The sequence below is a fragment of the Aythya ferina genome (assembly GCF_964211825.1).
Source record: "Aythya ferina genome assembly, chromosome: 1".
NCBI classification, from domain to species: Eukaryota; Metazoa; Chordata; class Aves; order Anseriformes; family Anatidae; genus Aythya; species Aythya ferina.
The window spans coordinates 103,580,325-103,604,436 of NC_140296.1; the positions used below are offsets into that span (position 1 = coordinate 103,580,325).

The 24,112-nt window shown below is 41.7% G+C and overlaps 1 protein-coding gene across 4 annotated transcripts in view; it reads right to left on the reverse strand.

Moving 5' to 3' along the window:
* The window catches only part of GRIK1 (glutamate ionotropic receptor kainate type subunit 1), a gene marked incomplete at its 5' end in the record, with an annotated part of 163,673 nt that extends 144,546 nt beyond the window's left edge, over positions 1–19,127 (reverse strand). For 2 of the 4 annotated variants that reach the window (XM_084532377.1, XM_084532376.1), the window contains one exon: positions 18,986–19,127. In XM_084532377.1, the coding sequence (XP_084388503.1) occupies positions 18,986–19,127 (142 nt within the window). Of the gene's footprint in view, positions 1–2,721; positions 2,829–18,985 lie in introns of those variants that run through there. The other 2 variants (XM_084532379.1, XM_084532378.1) reach the window with 2 other exon arrangements.
* Positions 19,128–24,112: the final 4,985 nt, after the last annotated feature.

The following is a 24,112-nucleotide window of genomic DNA, read 5'->3' on the forward strand; positions in this document are numbered from 1 at the left end:
TCCTTATTGCCCATTAGCTGCAAATACATTTTTATACCGTCTTGGTAGCTTTATAAGCACATCCACATTTCTATATTTCTTAGTTCATACTGCAGTGCTCCTTCCAGTTTGGGGCACATCACTATATACCAGGATAAGAGATTTGTATTTGGGAATTTCATGACAGTTTTTGCAATAAACCCTGCATTCTATAATCTCTTAAGAATTTTGCATGCTGTAAAGTACTACAGTTTAACTAGAAAACATGCCTAAATGCAGTTCCACATACTTAAGATTATCATCAACCTGCCAATTCACTCTTATCTAAGATTTTTTCATTCCATTTCCTTTTCTTTATCCTCCTTGTGTCTTCGGTGCTTGAGCTCGTGATGACAGGAGATAGTAGGACTACAGTAAAGAGTTATTGTAGCAGAACTCCAATCACTGAATCTCATAAAAGCGATCACCTTTATAAGGCAAGTCTGTTAGCTTCTGAAGCAGCCTCCAGCTTCAATTTTGAGGGCTGTGAGGGCAGAGGAAAAGAGCACACACTGAATAATGGTGACGGATAGGAATTTGGAGGGCTATAAGCTACCTTACTATGTCAGCAAAAGCCTACAGTGAAACCGTATAGTACTGCTTCAGAAGGTCTGCCATCCCTGTTATTGTATATGGCCCATAAGTACAAACTGTATCACCATATGCAGGAATCACCATACAAATTATTGCCTGCTTTCCTAACATTTCTGTGTCCTTCTTGCATATTGCAGCAGTCTGAGTCACTGAGAAAACACCACATAAGCCCCAGCTCCTCTTCCACCACCACCTTAAAGGACATTATCTCCTTCAGTGGCTCTCTGCTGTCTTTGCAAAGGCTTCTTTTCTTCCTTCTGATTCAAACATATGAATGTTTAAAGGAACGTTTATGAAGATACCTGTGAATATTCTGCATTGTAAAGGGCTTTTACAGTAAGACGAAAAATTCTCTTTGATTTTGTGCTTTATTCATCACCCATAACATAACAGAACGGGGTAAATTTTGAGATGTGTGAAGGATGTAGATCACACGTTTTGAATAATAAACATCAGTGTACTTCTGAACTTCCTGTGCTGCTTGATTTCTTGAAACATGTTTCCCTGTAATGAAGAGAAAGCTGAGCAATACTGATGGGCCTGATATTCCAAAAATTGCTATCAAAGCTTTTCCCTTTGATGTCTGTCTGCATCCTGATTGCACTGTCTCCCAGGCTAGAGAGGAAGGAAAGATATTGTTGGCATAATGCTGCATGGCTTGAATGGAACTAGCATAGCATCTTAATCCACTTTTGCCCCACAAGGAAAACAAATCTCCCCAGATCTAGCCTTTCACAAAAGCACAGGCTTTGCTGCAATAGCAGCGTCAATTTGGTTTTGATTACACAGTTTCACAGGGTGCAGAATGGGGAAATCTGTATTTTTGCTATCTCAGCTATAATCTAACTTGTGGGTTCAGAAATCAGATACATCTGATTTAATTTCTGATTTAAGACAAAAAAATTAAGTCCCCTCTTCAGCCAGATTTTCTAAGAAAATGAGGTTTGCAAAATGATGCTCTCTGCTCTTCTGTCTCAGTCTTGCTAACACTAATAACTAAACCACTGGCCAACTCTAGCCAACTTTGACAGTTGAGAGAGGTCTCAAAGTTTTGCAGTTCCTACAAATTTTGTAACAGTTTGAGGACTGCTGGAAGAGCTCAACAATTACCTGCAGGTTTGGTCTGATGACTGTGTGTCTCTTGGAGACAGCTCTGCTGCCTCTTGGCAGCTAGTAGTTTGGGGGACAGGTGTCTGGAAATGGAGAAGAAAAAGAACTACTAGTGCTGCTGCAGAGAGGACCTCAAGAAGGAACAAGAAAGGCAACTGAGGTTACAGTGACTGCAGGATGGGGAGAAGCAGAAGACAATTCTAGGCTTCATTAGGTCATCAAACACTTTGTTTCCTGGATCCTTCTAAGTACTTTTCTTTCTTTTCTTTCTCTCTTTTTTTTTTTTTCTCTTTTCTTTTTCTTTCTTTTTCTCTTTTCCTTCACTTTCTCTTTCTCTATCTCTCTCTTTTCTCTTTCTTTCTTTTTCTCTTATTTCTTTCTTCTTTTATTTCCCTTTTTCTCTTCTTCCTGCCTTCCTTTACTTGCAATATATGCATTAGTGTGTCTCAGAATAATTGCAGCATCATTATCTAGCAAAAGGGATCTAGCAGTTACATTTCATTCTTTAGTATGCAATACAAACAAACTGAACAGACACGGATCCTTGAATGATGTAAGTCTGTGTGGCTTTTTGGAGGTCAGGGAACTCTTCCGATTTTTATCAGACTGCACCCAAAGTACTTCTGTGTATTTTGAGATGAATGTGTGGGGAAAAAAATAAAATCCATACATGATGACTATGTTGCAATCTCGTATTTTATATGTTCACAGTTATCTCTCCTTTCTTTCAGCAACACACTCCAGAGTCCATCAAGTACATCATGGAGACTGGCAGGAGCTAATTCATCCAAAAATACAGAACACACAACTCCTAGTAGCTGTAGGTGGAACAGGATGACCTCTTTTCACCTTAAAATACTCAGGCAGAATCACAGTCCAAGGAGGAGACAGATACCCTCTTAAGATCCTATGTGTGAATACGGACCAGAATTTTAACATTGCAGCACACTATACAGGGTCTTTCTATTTCACTTTGGAAGTCATCAAACAGAAACCTACCAGGCTGCCTGCAGTTCTTCAGTCAAGAACAGGTTTCACAGATATGGGGATTGCCTGTTGCCCCCCATTCGCAGAGAGCTCAGTGACAGCATGAGGGACCATGTGTCCTGTGGAGACAGATATATTACACCATGGCTTACCTGCGAAGCTGATCAGTTTGGGTTCCTTCTCCCTAAATCACTTATAAACAGTTTTGCCAGATTACGTTTAAATGCAACTCTTTTAATCAGGTTACTCGGTACACTACAAGCAAGATTATAAAATGGGTGCTGTTATTGCATTACTGATTTTTATCTCCATCGATTCTTCTGTATCTTTCATGAATCACCCTACTGAAAATGTGACAGGTTTATGTCAGTCACGACAGGACTATAACAATATTAGCTCTACCATGAATTCAGCGTGACACCAGAATTGTATCATACTTGACCTTATTTGATATATTCATGTACTGATTCAGAAGCTAAGCTGTACGAAGAAGGGAAGGTTCTTTCTAAGACATTCTTCTATATAAATTGAGGTTTGTGCTTTTAGTGTTTGCTGTGCTAGCTCCAGTCACAGAATTGTATGTAAATAATTACGCTATTTCTAGAAATGGTGGCTAGAAGACATTCCAGCTCTCTTCTTATTCAATCCTGTTCATAGCACCACCAGTAGCTGGAATAATTTACACCTGACTACATCTATTCTTACTATAAACCAGTGATTTTTGACATTCTTTCTATGCCTCTGCTTTGATGAGAACAAGCTGGGCAAAGAAGAAAACCTTTGCAAAAGTTGGAGATCTCAACAAAACCAGCAGCTGGAGGAAAAGAAAATAGGAGGAGGACTTTATCCATTGATTTCCTCAAACTAATGAAATCCAGAACTTCATTTGCAATTTGGATGAACCATTGTAAATTGTCCAACTGTTCTCTTCTGTCAGAATCATACACTTGCCAGAATCCCATCAGTATAAACTGGAACAGTTTCATTGACTTTAGGAGAAACAGAGCTAAAATAGCTTCTGGGTCATATTTTTTCTGAGACCAAGTGATCTCTCACTTAAAGAACTGAGAATCAGAAGAGATAATTTTGTACCCTGTTTTCTCATAGATTTTTCATAAGAACTCATAGATAAGAGCTTGGTTTTCAAAGAAGTTTCACAGTTTTATCTGCTGAAGATAGGCAGCTTAAAGCTCATGTCAAATCAAACCTCCTGGAGAAGCTGTCTGTGCACTCACTGGGCTTTTACCTGTTGCCCATGATGTTTATAATAGCACTACTTTACTTACTAGGAATCAATATTTTAATTATAAGCTTTGTTTCCAATGGGTTAAATTCGGAGTATGGCTGACCATCATCTTTTTGTATCCTGCCTGTTTTAACTTACAGAAATAATGAAGGAGCAGACTTGCACACATTAATATTCTAAAATGTGAAACTGAATATGTTAAATATTTCCTCTAAAATGTTTCTTTGATTTTTGTTAATTCTGCAATATGAATTAATTCAGCAGTGATAAGAAGATGTAAAAAAGTGACAATTTGACATGAGCAGTAACTGTTATTACATTCAGATTTTTCCTGTGTATTTGGAATTATGGGTCAACAATCAGTGAAGAGACTGTATTAATAAAAATGTATATTCATGTTAATTATAAAATAACATAAATCACTGCATCATTCTAAGAATTTTAATAAAATATGCTCTTGATATTGCAAATAGCTGAGCTACAAGTACAAAAGCCAGGAATTCCAGCATTGATTACAGCTTCCTAGGAAAGAGAGTTCTGCATCTTTTAAACTTAGTTATTTAAATTATTTAAAAATCCTATTTCTTGCTGTGCAAACACACAGTCAGCTGGTATCAATGAGCAGCTCAGTCTCCCACCTAAGAAACTCCAGCCCTTACAACAGCAGTTAAAAACCACTGGAGAGAAATAGCTTCACAACACTCATTTTAGACGTTGCTAAAAATGAGCAATTCCAATATATGTCTTGGAAATAATACTTATCAGTTTTTCTCCATACTAGTTGTGGAGGGTTGACCTTGGCCAGCTGCAAGTGGCCCACCCAGCTGCTCTCTCACTCCCCCTCCTCAACAGGACAGGGGGACAAAATAAGACAAAAAAGCTCATGGGTTGAGATAAAGACAGGGACGTCACTTACCAGTTACTATCACAGGCAAAACAGACTTGACTTAGGGAAGATTAATTTAATTTATTGATATATTTGATGTATTTGGACAGTGAGAAACACAAGTTAAAACAACACCTTTCCCCTAACTTCTCCTTTCTCCAGCGTGGTCTCTCCACAGGCTGCACGGGAACCTCTGTGTGGATACCTTCGGTACTTCATGCCCTCTTCCTCCTCCTCCTCTCCCCTGGATGTCCACAGGGCCATTCCTCACAAATGTTCCCCTCACCACCCCCTACCATGCAGTGTTTGCCCTCCCTTCCCCAGGCTGGCCCTGAGGCACTGCCATCTTGGCTGCTGTACTGACCACGCATAATAACAATTTAACACTCACAGAAATACTCAGGATGAAGATTCATATAATGGCTTCCTGGAATTAACTTTGTGAAAAGGAAGAAAAGGTACGATCTCACCACCCTTATGGGTGCTTATGGACTTGTAGAAATAAATTAGTACATAAGTGACCATAAGACAGTAGTTGTCATATTAATTATTCCGGATTTATAAAGAAGAATTATCTTTTCCCTCATCACCCTTTCTCATTATCTTGCTGTGCGAAGTATTTCAATACGCTATGGAAACCTGGGCTGACTTTTGCTTACATAAAGTAGTCTGTGAAACACCCTGATTAACACAGAAGTAATCTGCACAGAGAAACACCCCCATCTAACGCAAAGAACCAGAGGGCATAAAGCTTATAGACATCTAATTAGTAGAAAACACTTTCCTTTATTTCCTCTGACTCTGTGCTAAATTGCAGCTCTCATAGAAAGGCTAAGTGAGACCTATACTGCCACCCCGGCTGTCTGTGTTGGTGAAGGGTATGACATGGTGGATGGGGCCTTGACACACTCACTTGGATGACTCTGCCAGCAGTAGTCCCAGGCGTGCTTGTGACCACTCTTTTCTTTTCAGCCTAAGGAAGACATTGATGTGCTGCTCCTGAAAGAAGGGGAGTGCAGCTGCCACAGGGGGAAGAAGAGAGGTACCAAACTAACGTGTCTCCCCTCCATGAAGGTGACAAGGGCAACATACAAGAGAGGCCATGGGGAACCACGATGCTGGCACTCTTCCCACATTGGTTAATGTCCTCTGGCCCCATGTAGTGTCTAATAATCATGTAGCAATTTTGAGCAAACAGCATTTGGGGAAGCTGCAATGTCTGGCTTTTGTGTGCATATGTGCATGTATGCAACACAGTTCATAGGAAGAAACTAAATTCACCCTTGTATACAGAGGCAACAGAACTGTTTTCAACACTTGATCCTGTTGGATTGAGTTGTTTTATGTTTCATGTTGCTTTAAAGAAGGCACCCACTCACCTTCCTCCCAGGGGCCTGTATTAGGCACAGAAGGAAGGAAACACATGAGAACTCCCCACATCGGAAGAGCTAAGAGAAAGAAGAGGGATTGAAGCCAGGAATTCAGCCTGATAGAGGCATGTGTCTAAGTAAAATGGCAGTGCAAAAGTATTTCACTTGGAAGCTGCAGGCAACTGTTTTAAAAAAAAAAAAAAAAAAAACACATCTGTATATCATACCTACATTGTACAACTACAGAAGGTCTAGATGAGAGGATAAATATCTCTAGCTGATTTTCCTTCATGACCGATCTGGTGTCAAGATGACAGCATAAGGATTACAGTTTCCCAGACCAATTGCTGTTCAGGGCACATCCCACACTCACTCCATCTGCAGATGCTTTCTAATGTCAGTACACAGATCACCAACAGGACTTGGTCCCCAGGGAACAGCCTGGCACCCTAGCAGAAAAATAGAAAGGCTTGGGCAGTAAAGTGTGCAGTGAGCCACACTGATGCAAGACAGATTCTTCATTTCAAAAAGAAAAATCTGCATTCTTCAGAAAACAGTGTTCAAAAATTTAATCTTCATTCAGTTCAATGGAGCAGCTTTATAATTTACAGCAGCAGATAAAGCTAGAAGATGTAATGTGAAATATCTGAAGCAGTTCTTCTCCTGTATTAAAATGCACCTTGGGCAACAGAGCTTTAACTTCTCTTAACATATGTTTCTAGCAGATAAGTAAACAATTTGGACGTGAAATGAAAATTGTCAAGATAGTTACAGTCAAAAAAGCATCAACTCATATTAGACTTCAGCTACAGTGTCCCACTGCCCACTGATAAGTTTTTGGGGTGGTTTGGCATAGTTAAAAGCAAGCAGCTTTGGAAGAATAAAAAGCTTTTTGTGTACAAGTTGTTGGATCAGAGATAGAGAGAAAAAAAAGACATCATTTTACATCAAAATTCTGAAAGTGGCCTTGGTGGCTGGATTGAACCATAACCTGGAGCATGTGGCCAGGGTAAAGTTGTCAGACAGAGGGGAAACAGAAACAAAAGGATCAAGGCTTGGAAGTTTAAAGGCTCCTGCACAGACAAGCGATCCACTTGCACTGAACTGCATTGACATTTGGCTTCCTTACAACCACAGGCTTCCTTTAGTCATGTGCATGGTGAACTTTGCGTTTGTTTCTGTTCTGCTCTGTGGGGCTTTGTGCATGGCAGCAAGCTCTAATTGAGTGCCGAAGTCATCTTTACACCACCACTGCGACAGCTTAGCGTAGATCACAGAAGAGCAAATCATCCCAAGTAAAGTTCGGCGCAGGCCCAGACCAAATGGTTTCTCTTCAAAGTCCCCCTACATGCTGGCTCATATACCTGAATACTAAGCTTTTCTTTGCAGCTAGCTCCCTCTCTGCCCAGATCTCTGCCACCGAGCTTAGGGATGTGTTACAGACAAGGATCCTATGTGTCCTTAGAGGGACTTCTCTTGAACTGTTTCCAAATGGAGAAGGAGGAAACCTTGTAGTTCTCCTTTCTGCACTACTTGGCCATTAGCAGGCAAACAACTGGAAAATTGTTCAAGGCAGAAAAATATGCCCCTCTTTAGTGGTCTTACTTGAGAACACAAAGCTCTCATGAAGGAAAGGCATATTGCTGTAACAATCGCAGTATTTCACTGTGTAAAATTTCAGGATAAGAATTGCCCATGTTGACTTGTCCAAGCAGGTCTGTTTTAGAGAAATCAGACTGCACTCCCACAGCTGTCAGTGCTGCTGCTACCACCATCCTGTCACCACACCTCAAATTTCCAAGGTCCTTAACCAAACAGCAGACCCAAAGCTTTGATCATATAGACCAGACCTACATGGCTGGCCAGGCTAATGCTGGCTGATCATTTAGGTACTGTAAGTGCTTCTCATCCAGCAAAGGCAAAAGAGCTTTCCCAGAGGGGAGCTCTGTCTCACCTTTTGTAAGCATTGTCAATAAGACCTTGTAGCATTTGTCAATAAGAAAGGACTCCTGACATTGTCCACTATACAACTGTGTCTCTAGCTGTTTATAACACTGTCAAATATTAGCCATTTGAAGTGACATTTCCCCGATCCTGCATCAGTCTGAACACAGGAGGTTTTAGCTGTTCTTGAGAGTACCAATTTTTTGTTTTGTTTTGTTTTCATTTTTCTCATGATTTACAAATATTCTGATAATCATTTTACTGAGAATATCTTCATACAGGGACTTAAGATTTGATGGGCTAGGGCTATGAATGCAGACACAGTGATGGTGTTTTACCAATGGACAGACCTTACCTGTCTGCACTGTGAACGTTTTGCCCGCATCTGCAGGAATTAACCTGTTCCTTTTCTCTTGTGGTGCCTGGAGACCTATGAGCCAGAAGCCTGTGCTGCCCCTGGGCTTCTCATCACCAGACACCTTTGGAAAAACACAAGCAGTAGCCTGACTTGTTTTTCTCTAGGGCTGGGTCTGTAGAACAGCCACCTCTACTGGCAATGGGTGGCAAGTGTCTCTACACGGCATCACAGAGCTCCTGCACCACCAGTCATATTTGCCGTGCCCACTGGGCATCAAGGGAAGGTTTCTGGGTTTTCTGCTTGTTTTTTACACTCATAGAAAATGATACCATAAGGTTTTTTTATATAAACATATAAAAGTATAAGGTGAAAACCAAGAAGATGAGAAATGTCAAACAACTTCAAAACCCATCTTTTGTTACCTAACTATATACATTATTCTACAGGATTTCTGCCTCATTTACTACATTCTTTTACTAAAGTCTTTTACATTTAATATTTTTAAACATGGATGAATGAATTGGGGGCATAAAATTCTATTAGCTAAACAATTTTGTTTAGCAAAAGCACTGCTTATCATGCAAAATACTTTTGAACAATCATCAGGGAATGGCAGTGAGTCTATGTCCTTCCTGAAGCTTGTATATTTACTCATTCTTCTCCCATTCTAACAGACTATCAAAGATCATCTGTTCAATTTAACTAATTTCCTATGCTTTCTCTGAAGCCTAAGATGAATAAAAGCATTCAAAAACAAAACATGAGAATATTTTAAACAGAAATTATAATTGTATTTGTCTCCAAATTGCAGTGAAGAATTCTTATGTGGCTTCTTACTAGCTTCTTTAATAGCTCTCCAATATCTTATTACTAAATTATTTTATGTGGACAGCAAACGTGCTTTACACATGAGATTGCTGAAGTTATTCATCATGCATTTTGATTCATTGGCCAATCTGACAGTGACTGACAGTCTTTGGAAAAGTATAGTACAGCTAAAAACCTGACCTAACTTTTAAACAGCTTTTTCTGTGATACCAACATAATCAAATAGAGTTTTACATATGTCATGCTGTTGCTGCAGCAACCTGGCCTCCTCTCCTCTGACTACTGATAGGAGTCTCTAAGCTTGATATGGCCTCAGATGTCTTGAGACTAATCTCTTGGGACCATTCCAGAGAAATACAGATTAATTTGCGGTTCCTCAAAAATGAAGTAACTATTTCACATAAACTGCTTTTCACATTCCATCAAGTCTGAGCTTCCTATTCATAACCTTTATAAAAATGACTAGTTTGGCACAGCGCCCCCAAGACATTTAGGAGAAAGCAGTTTGTGTGGCAGGAAGGAGGATTAAAATGGCTTTGGCTTCTCTTGTATTTTTCTTGAAGGTAAGGAGAGAAAAGGTTATTTTTGAGAAAGCAAAAGCTGCACTTTTTTTTTTTTTTTTCTTCCCAATGTTAACATCTTAATGCATCTAATTTTCAGTTCTTCATATCCTTGTCAGGGATGAGATCAAGACAATAAAAGCAAACTGTAAGCACTGAGAAAGGTTTGGGTCTATATCACTGTATACAGCTCAAATGTCATATACAGGGGTGAAAAATGGAAATTGTACTGTATCCTAAAAGTGTCCATCCTTTGCTAAGACTTATGCCTTATTTTCAGAAGAACACCACTCTGCTGAGCAGATGCAAAGACAGAGGCTGTCAAGGATATGACAAACCATGCTGAAAAGATGCTAAGAAATGTAACCAGTAAAAAGGCACTTAAAAGGGATATGGACACTGGTGGCCTCTGAGGGGCTTCTGGCTAAGGTCAAATACAGCACCTAATATTTAGTCTCTACATAAACTAGGACAGGTCAACACATGCTCTGCTTCTTCAGAGAATCCACCAATGTCAGGGTGGTCTGTGCTGTTTACTTTATACTTCATATCCATGGCTAAGCTCCAAGTGTATGCTAACAGGACAGGACATCAGACACGACTTCTCATTCCTACCTATAATCTTTTTAGTTAAATACACTTAGGCTTCCATAGCAACTCTTAGCACTTTGTACTACTAATTTCCATGGATCTATGCGTATATTCACCTAATATACAAACTTTAAGAAAATGTCAAAGTTGTAATGCAGTGGACAGAGGTCTAATGTGGTGGCACTCAAGAGATGTCGATTCACTCCCAGCTTTGCCACAAGTTTGCCAGCAAAACACTTCAGTTGTCTGGACTTGGCTTCCCCAACCATAAAATCAAACTACCTATAGAAGCTCTGTGAGGTACTCTGAGCTCTACTGCCTGGAAGATCGCAAGGTTATTATTATTCATGACAATACTTGTTGAAATACAATACAGTTAATACTACATGAATTATGGCAGTAACAAAATGAGCTCAATTCCACCTTTCATTGCATGGTAGACCCCATAAACATCAATTTCCAGGGATTTGCCTCCAAATTATATGAGCCCAAAACATAAGGTACATGCAGCTTTTCTTCTCAGTACCGTCTTGCAGAATCATGCTAAACCCAATTTATATAAACCCCCTTTCCCTAAGAATAGCACAATTCATATAAGTTGTTCATCATTTAATTGTTCTATTACACTACAATATCCTGCAGTAGTGTATCCTGTAGCTATAATGGTCTAAAGATATAAGTACGGCAAAGTCTGTAAAGAGAAGTAGCCTTTCTTAGCCTTTTTATTTAGAGGCATAGCTGTGAGACCAGATACATGGGTTGCTCTTGCTATTCACTGTTGGAGAGCAGAGAGTTAGAAACCTACTGGCTTCCGCATGTACTTTCATGGACCATGAAGGCCAAAGCTTTCAGACAGGAGAAGATACTGGACATTAAAGAAATACACAGCTAAAGTAATACTTACAATATGTTAGGCTGACATACAGACTGCCATTAATTGCAGAAACAGCAGTGGCAGATTAGGCAAGCCTAATTAATCATCTGGGAATCTGGCCTGCATGCTGAGGACATTAATGACACATCTCTCCCTGGGAGGTGAAGGGGAGGTGATCTTTAGTAGAAATGAGTGGCAGCAAGGGCAGTATAAACATTCCGGCAGGACTTTGCTCCATCACATATCCCAGGGGATGTGGAAAATAAACTCGTATCTTCAAATATTGTTTCTTCTTTTCTTACAGCTACCTAATGTTGTTCTATTAATTTTTTTTTTTCCCAAATCCTTTGATCCACAGCATACACTAGTGTCTCTCCTGCTTATTCTGTCCAAACCATTTAGAACTGAAAAGACTGTATTACTTACAGGGCAGTGAATGTTTTTATATTTTAGCATGTCTGATCTTTTAAAAAGTGTGCTTTTAAAAAACATTCTCTGTATACTAAAATCACTGTGATGCAAAATCACGGTGATTTTAAGGTCTTGGTGGTGTACCACTGAATTCAGGGAGGGCTCTGTCCCTTCTTCATCTGACAGAAAAAGCAAATCCTCACATCTCTGATCATACTTCTAGCAAAAGTACTGCTTGGGTGTAACGGATAGGGGAAGTTTTGCTGCCCCTTCATATTTATGTAGAACAATGAGTTTTTCACACTTGCTCACTCTAAACAAGTTCTGCTCCTTACTTCCTGAAATACTGCTCTGACTGTCACTTCCACCTACTCAGCATTTCACCAGGGCCTCCATGCCAGTTAGCAATATGGAAGGATAGCAGGTCTTGAACCCTAGCCAGAATCAATGTGTTGGAAACATAATTTTCCTTGAAATAGACAAAGTTTGCATGGGCAGATCCAATGGCAGCATGTGGGAGCAGTTTCAGTGCTACCAGAATTTATAACACTCATCTTTTAAATTTTTGGTGTTACAATCTGAAAGCTCAGACACAAACAACTAGAAGGTGTGATTGCAAAGAGGATGATGGACCAAAAAAAAGAAGCTCAAAACTGAGCCTTTTAGACCATTTCTAGTTCTTTGACCATACTGCCATGCTGTATTACTCATTCATGTTTCCCAGTTTTGTGCCACCCTAATTTAGTGTGCAGGTACAGGGGATGCTGTAAAAATAATACAGGGAACCTTCTGCACTGCCAGAGAAAAACAAAAAGAAGATATTTTACCAGCCCAATCAGATACTTACTCTTGTGGTTGAAATGAAAGGGCGCCTATTTGGAATAATGAAACAGTTTTAATTTTGAATTGTGATTTTTCTCAGTGAGAACAAATATATCACTTGAAAGCTAATTATTTTCTAGGTAATACTGAATCACCTTCAGCAGAAAGAGAAAAAAAGAGAGAGGTAAGGGTAATAACATTCCCACTGTAAAGCTTTCCTGAAATCATAAACTCATTATTGCAAACTAAAACCTAAAGTCAACAAAAACTAGGACAAACTGGGCTTGCAGGTTACAGATCCAAAGCTGTAGAGTAAAACTAATCAGTTCTTGGACAGGATTTATTTTTTATTTTTTTTTATTGCAGCACAATCTATAGTCTAGTTGGTCAAATCAAGCCTTTCTGAGAAAAGAAGATTAGAGGCAGTTGTTTAAAATATTGTCGGGAGGGGGGAAAAGATGGACAGACAGGATTTAAGCTTTATTACTGACCAGGATCTATAAAACAGACTATAATGAAAAAACAGTATTGAGATTGTACTTGTGGTCTGACTAGAAAATGTTAAGTGAAGACAGGGCCATATGGAGGAGCTTATAGCTACAGCAAGAACTGATGCTAAGGCAAATGTCCTCTGAATATGTAAAATTAGGTTTTGGGAAGGATGCAGGTGTAATCAAAAAATCGATTACACCTGAAGAAAAATAAGCTCTTAGGCAAGAAAGAAAAATCAAAGAAAATTTATTTTATTTACAAGGATTGTTCTTCCTCCAGTGGTCACTGCACTGTGCATGAATGTGAAGAATTACTAGGCTAAGTGTCAATCTCTTTGCATAAACAAAATATTTGATGAAAAATACTTATCCTTTGGCAAAATTTCATCTATTTCATTGCTGTGAAGATTTCATCCTTTATTTTACTGAAGTCCTAACTGTCTGAACTGATGCACATGTGCTATATAAATGCATTTGAAGCCTTGGTGAACCACAGCAGGATGTCCTATTTATCCGCCCACATGGAGCTCACTGCAGCACTACAGACATGCTTTGTCCATTAGGATACACCTTGCATAAGTTAAGAGAATATAACAAATTATTACAGCACAGATATCAATGACCTGGCTGTTTTCCATTTTGTTTTCCTGTAACCCACTTGATTTTTGACAAAGATAGCTCTACCAAATGTGCCATAGCTAATCACCTATCTTCCGAGATGTAAAATGCAGCAGTAATACACCTTTGTGGCATTTTTTTTTTATTGTTTTTCATCTCCCTTGGTACTATCTGAAGCCTCTGAGCTCTGGTCTCAGGACCTTTTGTTTGCTTTTCTCCTTCATCCTCTACTGACAAGTGTTCCAGGACAGAAGCAACTCATGTTCGGAGTTTTTGTTAATACAGCTGTGAGTGGTTGGCTGCCTGCTGCATAATCATCAAGCCGCAGTATTCTATGCTATTTGAAGACTATAATTTATGCTTTTACAGCTCATCTATTTCATGCTAAAGCAGATATTTAGGACTTAGGTATACTCTGACAACAGAGACACATACTGCCAGTTTTCTGGAAAATGAACCTCTTTTCTACAGTCTTCTTCACATACTGAGTAGCACTTCACACCATCCCAGCAATAACATTTTTCTAGCAGTGCCACAGGCATCCAGCAAGTGCTGCTGTTGAGGTACCAAGAGCTGGTGATGTAACCACATTTCTCACTCGAACACCAGTGAGTTGCACACACTCAGTGATCATCATTGCCCAGCTCCATACAATAATTCTCTGGAGAATGGATTGTCAAAAAACAAGGGCAACAAGACATGTAGACCTGATTTTGTCTGATTCTACCCATCATTAGGAAGGGTGGTAAGTAGACAGGGCAGTTGGGGAATTATGAAAGTTTCATCCCTCTAATATACTAAGTATGTCTAAACAGCTCTCCAGGCAATTTAAACCAGCATAGCTCCCCTGAGTTCAATAAAAAGATGCCAATTTACATCAGCTGAACACTGGCTTCATGACTTTTTAATATTCCCCAGTGGAGCAACCCAGTATGCCCAACATGTTTCATGATACAAAAGCCTGGAAATACAATGGTACAGAACCCAAAGTAATTCACCCCTCTGCATCATCAAGCCTAAATGGCAGAAGACAAAGAAATTGCCAATGGGATTTTGATTTTAATAATTTAGGTTGCAACCATGCAAATCATAATGCAGTCAAGTGTTTTCCCTGAGATCACCGTATGCATCAAGGCCACTGAGCTCCATTGACCTTTCTGTGTCCAAGTACAGCTTCACTGGGGTGCCACTGGAGTGCTGGCAATACATTTTTCATCCACCTCTTTTAGGCTATTTTTGACTTGATTAACCATTTAAAGCACGTGAGCAAGGTGTTGCACTGTCTCACACTTCATGGAGTACTATCAAAGCCAGCAAGAAGGGAGACTGATGTTTGGACATTTTGGTAGCAATCCTTTAGAAGTACTTGTAGCACGGTAGTCTTCTGTTAAGTGCAGAATGAGGAAATTCAAGCAAATTATAGTGTAGTAAAATGATGAACCTCTGAGTATTTGGGATCTAGTGAACAAGCTGAGGTTAATGCCATCTTATGATATAAAATGCAGTCACACTTCCTACAACCTTATGGAACAGAATAACTTCTACACACCTGGTAAGGTTTTTTGTTGTTGTTTTTGTTTTCTAATTAGCATTTTTAATGATGTTAAAATATGACAGAACTTTCTAAATATAGTTTTTGCCATGTCACACTGAGGAAGCTCAAATATGTATTAATATCATTCCCTTCACAACCCTGCAGAAATAAAATCTTGAAAAGGGTTGACAAAATGTAGCAAATTTGCAGTGAAATTAATTAGGTTTTTGTCTTTATCATTCTGACAGTGTTGGAATGCTAAACTCACACAGGAAAAACCTCCCAGCTCTAGCCCTGCTTGGGGAAATATAAACAGATATTTTCAAATCCATATTGAAAATTTCAACTTATTAGAAAAACTCTATTTCACAGGTTAGGTTGATTTCTGTTTCTGTTTTAAATCATATTGTGGGGCTAGACTTGCATCTTTGAAAACACAACTTGCTAAGCCACTGGGAATTTTGCTGAAGTAAAGAATAAATCAGTGCAGATCTTGAACCTGTATTCAAATATTCCATTTAACTACAGAAACACACAAAATACTATGGTAAATTACTTCTGATGAAATAGAAACTCTTCAGTTAATACCAGCTAATGCTGTTTCTATGAAACCTAAAAATTACTCATTTGCTCATTTTCAGGAATTGTTCGTTTTAGAAATTAATTCTAAGATCTATCCAAGCGTAACTTCCTACATGTATCTGTTAAAAAGTGGCACATTCTCTTTTTAATTAACTTCAGCGATATATTAATAACTTGTATAGTTCCTCAACTATTCTTGATGTCTAATCCAGAGCACAACTTAAATGACTACTATTTATAAATTACCATGCGATAGCACTGAAATTTATTCTTATAGCCTAGTTAGAAGGTTAAGTTGTAATGGCCCAAAGGATAATACGCTAAGAAATAAGACAGTTCTGCATCCAGCATTAGTACCAGATTTTGTTGCTGTTGAGATTTCAGTGCTTTTAAGGCTGTTTCTGCAATTCGGTGCCTGCTTGTCTTAATTTGTATTCTCCCTTCTTTTATTTGAGTTCGTTCATTTTAAGCAAGTGGTACAAGTAGGATAGGCCAGAAGGTTAGGCTGACTCAATGTAAAAACTAGAATTTCCTTGGTATTAAATGAAAAATATTAGGGTCATGAACTTTAAATATACCTTTATATAATGTAGTCTAGTGGATTATGGGTAGATAAAGATGGTATTTCCTTGGACAGCTCAATTAGTTCATATATCAAGGAAAAAGCTTTTTAGCATAAACGTGAAAGAAATATTCAGTAAGGCACTAAAATTCAAGTACTGTATTACCAGAAACTGAAAACTCTATCTTATCTCAAATTCCTCTGTTTTGTCCTAGTGAATCAGTTTTACTGTTCGTATTGCCACCCCTCATTTCTTGTTTAGAGGACTAGAAAAGTAATCATCACCTAGATGCTGAGAAATAGACAGAATTTCTATCACTTGCATGTCCCTTCTCAACTAATTAAATACCAGCAAAAGAATCCATTCATTTGTATTATAAGCCAACAAAATCACAAAAATCCAAAAGCTCCCTAACAGTGGAAAATGCAATTAAACTACCAGTGTATTAATTCAGGCAGCAAACTGCAGCACCATTGTAAAGCAGTGCTTTCCTTTCCTTAATTAACTAAAACACGACGAAGAAAATCTGATGGCTTAATAGCATTTTCTTCACTCAGAAATGCTTTGGAATGATTTTATTATGTTATCACCAAGAGCGCTGAGGGAGTTATTTCCAGTACTTCTGTTTGTCACCTCGAAGAGTGACACACTCCACGGAGAAACTTGCCCCTGTTAACTGATGTGAAGGATTAATATTTTATGACACCATTACTTTATAGGCAGGGTAACTATAGTAATAAGAGTACATTTCATATTTTATGCATTCACAACCACGTAACACAAGGAGGATTCATTCTCCAGCAGCATCTCTTTGGATGTGTATTTGTTGCTGTGAGTGAAAGCTGAGCAGCTTGCCACTCTTGTTATTGTTTATAGTGTAGCAGAAGTAGCAGACCATAATCAGTATCAGGGTACCACCGCCGCACGCCCTGTCAGAGTGAATCTGCACTGGAGTGACACACACATCTCGCAGCCTGCAAACCATGCAGAGCAATTTTCAGGAAAAGCAATGTGGGCAACTGGCTGGGCACCTCGCTAGACCGAACATAATCGGTAATGCAAGTTATGCAATGGGGAGGTTGACAGAGGGAGGTGTGCACACCCTAAATGTCTGCCTGGGTCCGTGCAATGCCAATGCCAGCTGAGAAGCCAAGGCTTCACCCTGCATGGAGTGAAGCATTTAGGCTACATTCAGGCAAACATGTTTCCCTTTAAACTCTACAATGCTCCACTTACTTCAGAGGCTACTCCTGGTAAAGCCAAGTGAGTTAAGGCAGTCTAGCAGCAGCAATCATGCCAAGTGTATTGCCAAGGCATCCTGCTACAGCATGCATCCAAGTTATCTGATCAGGTTTTACTTTCTCCCACAAGTTTCACTGGCCCTGAATCTCCTGCTCAGTGAAAGCACAAAGCTCGGCATTTCATGTGCTGTGTGCATGTACACAGCCATTCCCCTCAACATTAAATGGGGCACAGCTCCACGGGCAGTGGTGAGTGGAGACTGCAGCAAACTTCAGCTGCACCCCATGAGAAAGAAAAAAGAAGCGAGAGCACGCTGAACGTGAGCAGCTGAGTATGTACAGCTTTTCAGCTGCAAGTTGCAGAGTGCCTTTAGGTTTATTTTTTTTTTTTTTCCTCTCCCCTTGCCTTTGCTCAGCACTTTGAGGGACTGTGCCCCTTAATTTTTCTAAATGCTTCCGTGATCAGCTCCCTTGCTCTCTAAGCCTAGGAGTCGTCTCCCACTTGATTTCTAAAGGAGCACTCGTGAGAAAAGCCGAGTGGGGTTAACACTTGCAGGTTAACAAGCATCCATCTCCTGCTTCACGCAGGACTCTGCCTTCACCGGTGCATCTTCCAGGGTGGCTTCTCTTCTCTTTACTAGCTCCGTGCTCGGTACTCGCCAAGCAGGAGAGGGGCAGGCAGGGCAACAGAAGCGCGACAGCTTCTGCCCACGGCTTTTCCGCAGTTTTCCCTAACCCCTAACTCCGGCGATACTTTGCATTCACCGTCTCACTTGACTGACACAAGAAACCCACTGTCGGGAGAGAGGCTTCCTGTGAACCAAGCCTTGTTTCCATGGTGCGGGGTTTTCAACTTAAAAATAAATCCCTGTTTTCTGGGGCTCACACGTATGTACAGCACTTTTGGAGCTCTCCCCCCCCCTCGAGGGTTAGGGGCCGGGACCAAAGCAGGGCAAAGCCACATCCCCAAAGCGGGACGGGGGCTGGGGAAAACGCCGCCAGGTCGCGATTCGCCTGTCCCAGCTGCCGACCCGAGCCGGGGATCCCCCGATCCCTTCTCGGGGCGCGTTTTGGGGCCGCCGAAGCGCACCGCCGGCTCTCTCCCCGCCGTCCCGAGCGGGTGGGCAGCGGCCCCGCCTCGTCCCCAGCCCCAGCCCCGTTCCCGGCCGTCCCCCCGCTCCCCTCCGCACCTCAAAACTTTCCGAAGCGGCCGAGCCCCGATGCGGGAGGTCCGTGGGGGCACCCCCGGGGCCGGACAGGGGGCACCCCGCGGGAGATGCAGGGAGGCACCGCGCAGAGCCTGGGGAGGGGGGAGACGCGCAGGGGAAAGGGCTGGCAGCCCCCGGGTGGCACTCACCGATCCGCAGCACTTGCTGGCCGCTCCGGGGCAGCCCCGCCGAGGCGCACAGCAGCACGAAGAGGAGCCCCCCGCCGCCACCGCCACCGCCGCCACCCGCTGCCGGGCGCCGGGGCCACCGCGGGCCGAGGGCGCTCGCCATCCTCCGCGCCCGCCTCAGTTCATGCTGGGCTCCGCGGGTGCGGGGCGAGGGCGGCCACCCCCTGCCACCCCCGGCCACCCCCGGTTGTCCCCGGTTAGCCCCTGCGGGGCCGGCTGCGCGCCGCCGCCGCTCCTCGCCGCCCGCCCATGGTGCGGAGGCTCCGCGCCCGCGCTCCCGCCGCTGCCCTCGCCCCCCGCCGCCGCCGGGAGGGGAGGGGAAGGGCTGGGAAGGGAGGGGAAGGGAGGGGGAGGCTCCTCCCGCGGGGCGGGGCGGCTCCGGAGAGGACACGCGGGGACGCGGACACACGGACGCACGGACACACGGATGGAGGCACCCTGTGTGCGCGCTGCTCCCATTTGGGGTCCGGGTGTGGGATAAGGGGATGGAGCGCAATGTATTGGGGCCGCTTACAAAACCGTTAGAGGGACACATCCTCGCAGCGCATCTCCCCCTGTGTGGCAGGAGCCTCAGCAAAGGGGCTGCGGGGCTGCGCACCCGGGGTCGGGACTTGGCAAAGTCCCACCTGCGAAGACAAGGTCGGTTTTGAACATCTGGGCACAGGGCTCATAACGCTCCCCATGCCTGACTTAGCCGGCAGATCACTTCTCCGCCGCGACTCGATGTTCTCAAGTTGTTTTTGAGATCTGCTTTAAAGGCAAAATGCTTCACTGCGAAATAAACATATGGATCCTGAGCTGATATGAAAACAGAAAAAAAAAATCATAATAGGAAAATGACTCCCACCTAGCAACAGAACTAAAACTGCGTAGCTGAGATCCAAAATTGAAATGATTTAAATTTGTTTATTTTGTATTCCTCTCCAGTCTGTCTAACAATTGTTCCAGAAATTAACTCCTCAGAGGAGTCGCAGCACACGCTGAACTGCAAGGGAAATGCAAGCGTCTGCGTTCCACCTCCCCGTCAGCCTCAAAGGTTTCCTGAAAAGCCTGCCTCTACCGTTTGCAGAGTAACTCGGTGCTTGTTCAGAACTTCTCACCACCGAGATGCCCAGCCAGGATACTGGCTAGTGCACCACTTTGCATTTCTTTTTACATGCGTCTCCAGGATGCAGGATGTGCCTTAATGTAGGATGAGGGGCTCAGCCTGCACTCTTTCCTGTCTAGCACCCATCACACCAGCTAAAAGTGACAATTATATTAAATCACTCACGTAGCTAATAAATATAGCATAGGCTCTCATGTAAGCAACAGACAGGGAACCCATCAGGCCACTCCGGGCTGTACTGAATGGCTCTGTATCTTTTTAGCGCTATTTTATAATCTGTCATCCCCTCTCAAATTGCTATTCAGGAGAGAAAGAGCACATCACCTAATCGGGGAAAATCTCAGTGGCTGAGAAGTGGCTGACAACAGCTGTACATCAGGTACACATCCACCCATTACAAAACCAGACAGCAGAGGTAGCACCGACTGGACTGGCAAGTTCGATTTTCAGCCACAATGGCAGGGCTAATAACAGGGATGTAAAAGCAAGTGCCAGTTCCAGAGGGAAATCATATTAATTCCAGTTTACTAAGATATGGTACTTTTCTGAAAGAAAACAAATAAATAAAGTATTTTGTAAGGAACATCTACCTAGTGATACTTTCCAAATCACTTGTCCTCAATGTAAATAGGTTCCTGCAAAAAGTCAAAGACAACTCAGCATTCATTGCGGTGAGACAAGTTGAGCAGAACCATATGGTTTTGAAAGTAACACTGGTTTTAGACTGCTGTTGAAGTACCTAAGAGCATAAACTGAACAGAATGGGAAGAATAAGAGCATTATAATGACTGTGAGAGGGTGGCAGAGGTTTGTTGGCACATGCTGCCAGTGGGAGACGCACGAACAGCTCAAAGTCTGCTAACCCCTTGAGGCAGGAAGGGGATCATAGTGAACTGGAAATAGGCACTAGTTTCTGCTTCAGGGTGCAGTTCAGAATTGCCTGGATTGTTTTCCACGAGTTCATAGAAAAAAAGAGTGTTTGCCTTTAAAAAGATGCCAGCAAATATGGAAAAAAAAAAAAAAAAAAAAAAAAATTGGCTCTTATTTGGCAAACACCAGCCAATTTTTAAAATGAGAAATAGTCTGGTTGTTATTGTAAAATACCTTTCCTGCCCAGTTTTCTCTTTTTATTTGTGTATATGACCCCTGAGTTCTGTGTTGGCCTGAGCAGATGTGAAATGGAAGGTTGTATTTTCAGAATTATTCACAGGAAAGCTGAGGGGGAGGGGTGGGGTCTTGATCCTCCCTTTTTGAGATTTAAAATATTTTCTCTTCCCAAAATATCTCTAGAAAAAAAAAATAGATTGAGAAAGGCACCATTTTGAAATGCAAAAGGACAGAAAAAGATTTAAACTAACTGAAATTGCCCTAGAAATATCATTTAGGTTTCTAATTTCTAGCCCATACATCTCTTCCATTGCTTGCCAAGTAGTAAGCCACCCAGTAAATTCTATCCAACAAAATCATGGCATGCTTTACAGGGAACGTTGTTTTATTTCTGGATGATATTTTAAAATTAGAAGTCTCGATAGAGTTCATTTTGCAGGTCTCCAGATATTGATATCCCAGGATCATTAATCTCCTTTTGGACTTTATTCAGAGAGAGTAGGGAAGGGGACCCTAGGTCTCTGGCCAAACTTTTTCCCCCAGTTAAGCAGGTTTGAAAGCTCAGGGCATTAGCATGTGAGCTGTTACTCAGCTACCACATTTGCTTACTCATTCATTGCATTGCCAATATTTAGATGAATTTATTAGTAAGATGTGTTGGAACACCTTGAAAGTGAAAGGTGCCTTGTGTAATCAGAGTCTGTGCTGATCGCATAGCATATTATAAATAGTAAGATGGAGTCCTTTACACAGGAATCTGGGGGCTTTATTCTTGTTCACAACATCAAATTCCAATTTAATATAATGTGTGATTATTATGCAATGTTCAAATAATAAGGCTGATAGCTAAAACCACTTCTAATGTCAGGGCCTCAAGACTGAATCTGAGAATGTAAACCATCTCCCTCGCATTTTGCATCCATTTTAGAATTCTAGTTTTGAGTTTGGACATCAGTCAAAATATCAGTACTCACAATATCTGTGTGCAAACTTGTAGGAAAGGCTCACCTGGAAATTTTCTCAATTTCTCAGTCAAGTCCTGAGGAATTCTGGCAGTGTTGTGTTACAGTCCTGTTCCCTCAGGACTTCAAGCAGACCTTACCCAGTCTAAACTACTTTCTTTCTGAGTGCAGACCACAGACTGCAGTTAGCAATCATTGTGGGGAAGCTGTGTTTTCCTCATTTGTCTCCCAATACCCCTCTACCATCATGCAGAACAAGACTTGACAATAGATTGTAGAATATCACAGTAGTAAAAGCTCCAAATGGAGGCATAATAAATCAGGCTTCCCCAAGTCTTTCACAAGCTACATGCAACACCTGATAACACAAAAATTGATGGCATCATCTAAAAAATAACCACAGCAAGTCAGCATTCTGCTTTTCAAACAAATAGCTGTGATCTTCACAAAATATTTCACTCTGAGTGTACCTTAGAATAAGGCTGCAGCAGAAGGGTAAAAGAAGAGACAAGAACCTTCCTTTCTTGTCCTTTCCCTTTCCACTTGATCAAACATTTTCCTTCAAAATCATTTGCAAAATAAATATCACTCCGAAGGAGACAGGTTCTGAAAACCTAAATGATTTGTCAAGGTCTTAATCTTTGGAGCCCTGTCATCTGTTGAGTCTCCTTCTGTGACAGTCTTGGGCCTGGCTGCTCCGATGTCATTCTGATGTTCCCTGCCTCTTTGCGTGTTCTTTCATGTCTGACCATCAGGCCAGGATTAGTGGAGAGGAGAGGAGAGGAGAGGAGAGGAGAGGAGAGGAGAGGAGAGGAGAGGAGAGGAGAGGAGAGGAGAGGAGAGGAGAGGAGAGGAGAGGAGAGGAGAGGAGAGGAGAGGAGAGGAGAGGAGAGGAGAGGAGAGGAGAGGAGAGGAGAGGAGAGGAGAGGAGAGGAGAGGAGAGGAGAGGAGAGGAGAGGAGAGGAGAGGAGAGGAGAGGAGAGGAGAGGAGAGGAGAGGAGAGGAGAGGAGAGGAGAGGAGAAACATTTCCACCTCTTGACTGTCTGGGAACACACAAAGAGCACGCCCTGGGCATCCCTGCAGCCAGAGGCAACACAAATAACCTTTATGTCCTCTGAGGGTGCCATTTCCCATAAAGAACAGCTATTCTGGGGAACCTGAGGAAGGCGGCATGATGAGACGCATTTGATCTGTAGAGCAGGGCTGGTGTATATGAATGATGGAGCACTGTGCAGGTGTGGGCAGGGGAGAGGAGAGAGCTGTTTGAGGGGAATCATTCCAGATCCCCTGGCCTGCCCTCAATTTTGCTTCAGGTGAAGTCAACACAGATGATTTTTTACAATCTTTTCTTCCTCCCCTTTTAACAATGTTACCAAACCACCACTGAATTTCACATAAGGGAGGAGGTTAAACTACTTTTTAAACGTAAAAACATCAAGGCATGAGTATTTGTGCTGAAGCATGGTAATACATAGGACAGTTAATATAAATTATTCCCCCCAATGAAAATAGCACCATGATTACAGCAACTTAACGCATCACACTTTAAAAGCTCCTTTTAGTTCAAGTGTTTTCTTTATTTATGTTTCCAAACCCACAAATGCAGTTCTCCCCTTTCCAAACTCTTTTCGCTAAAAAACGCTAGAATCTCTTAACAAACTAACATTGATCCACTCCATTGAACTGGCCCAACATTAATCTGCAAAACTGCTTTTCCCTGAGCAGTAGATACTTTTATCCACCATACTATTTAGCTAAAAGACATAAATAACCTGCAACTCAAATGCAACCCACTGAAAATCTTTCTCAGCCAAAGACTTATTACATTTTTTTTTCTCCAATAAATGATATACTAGAGACATCTCTAAAAAGAAAGCTTCTGCTGTATATATTTAGAACATGGTGGCACA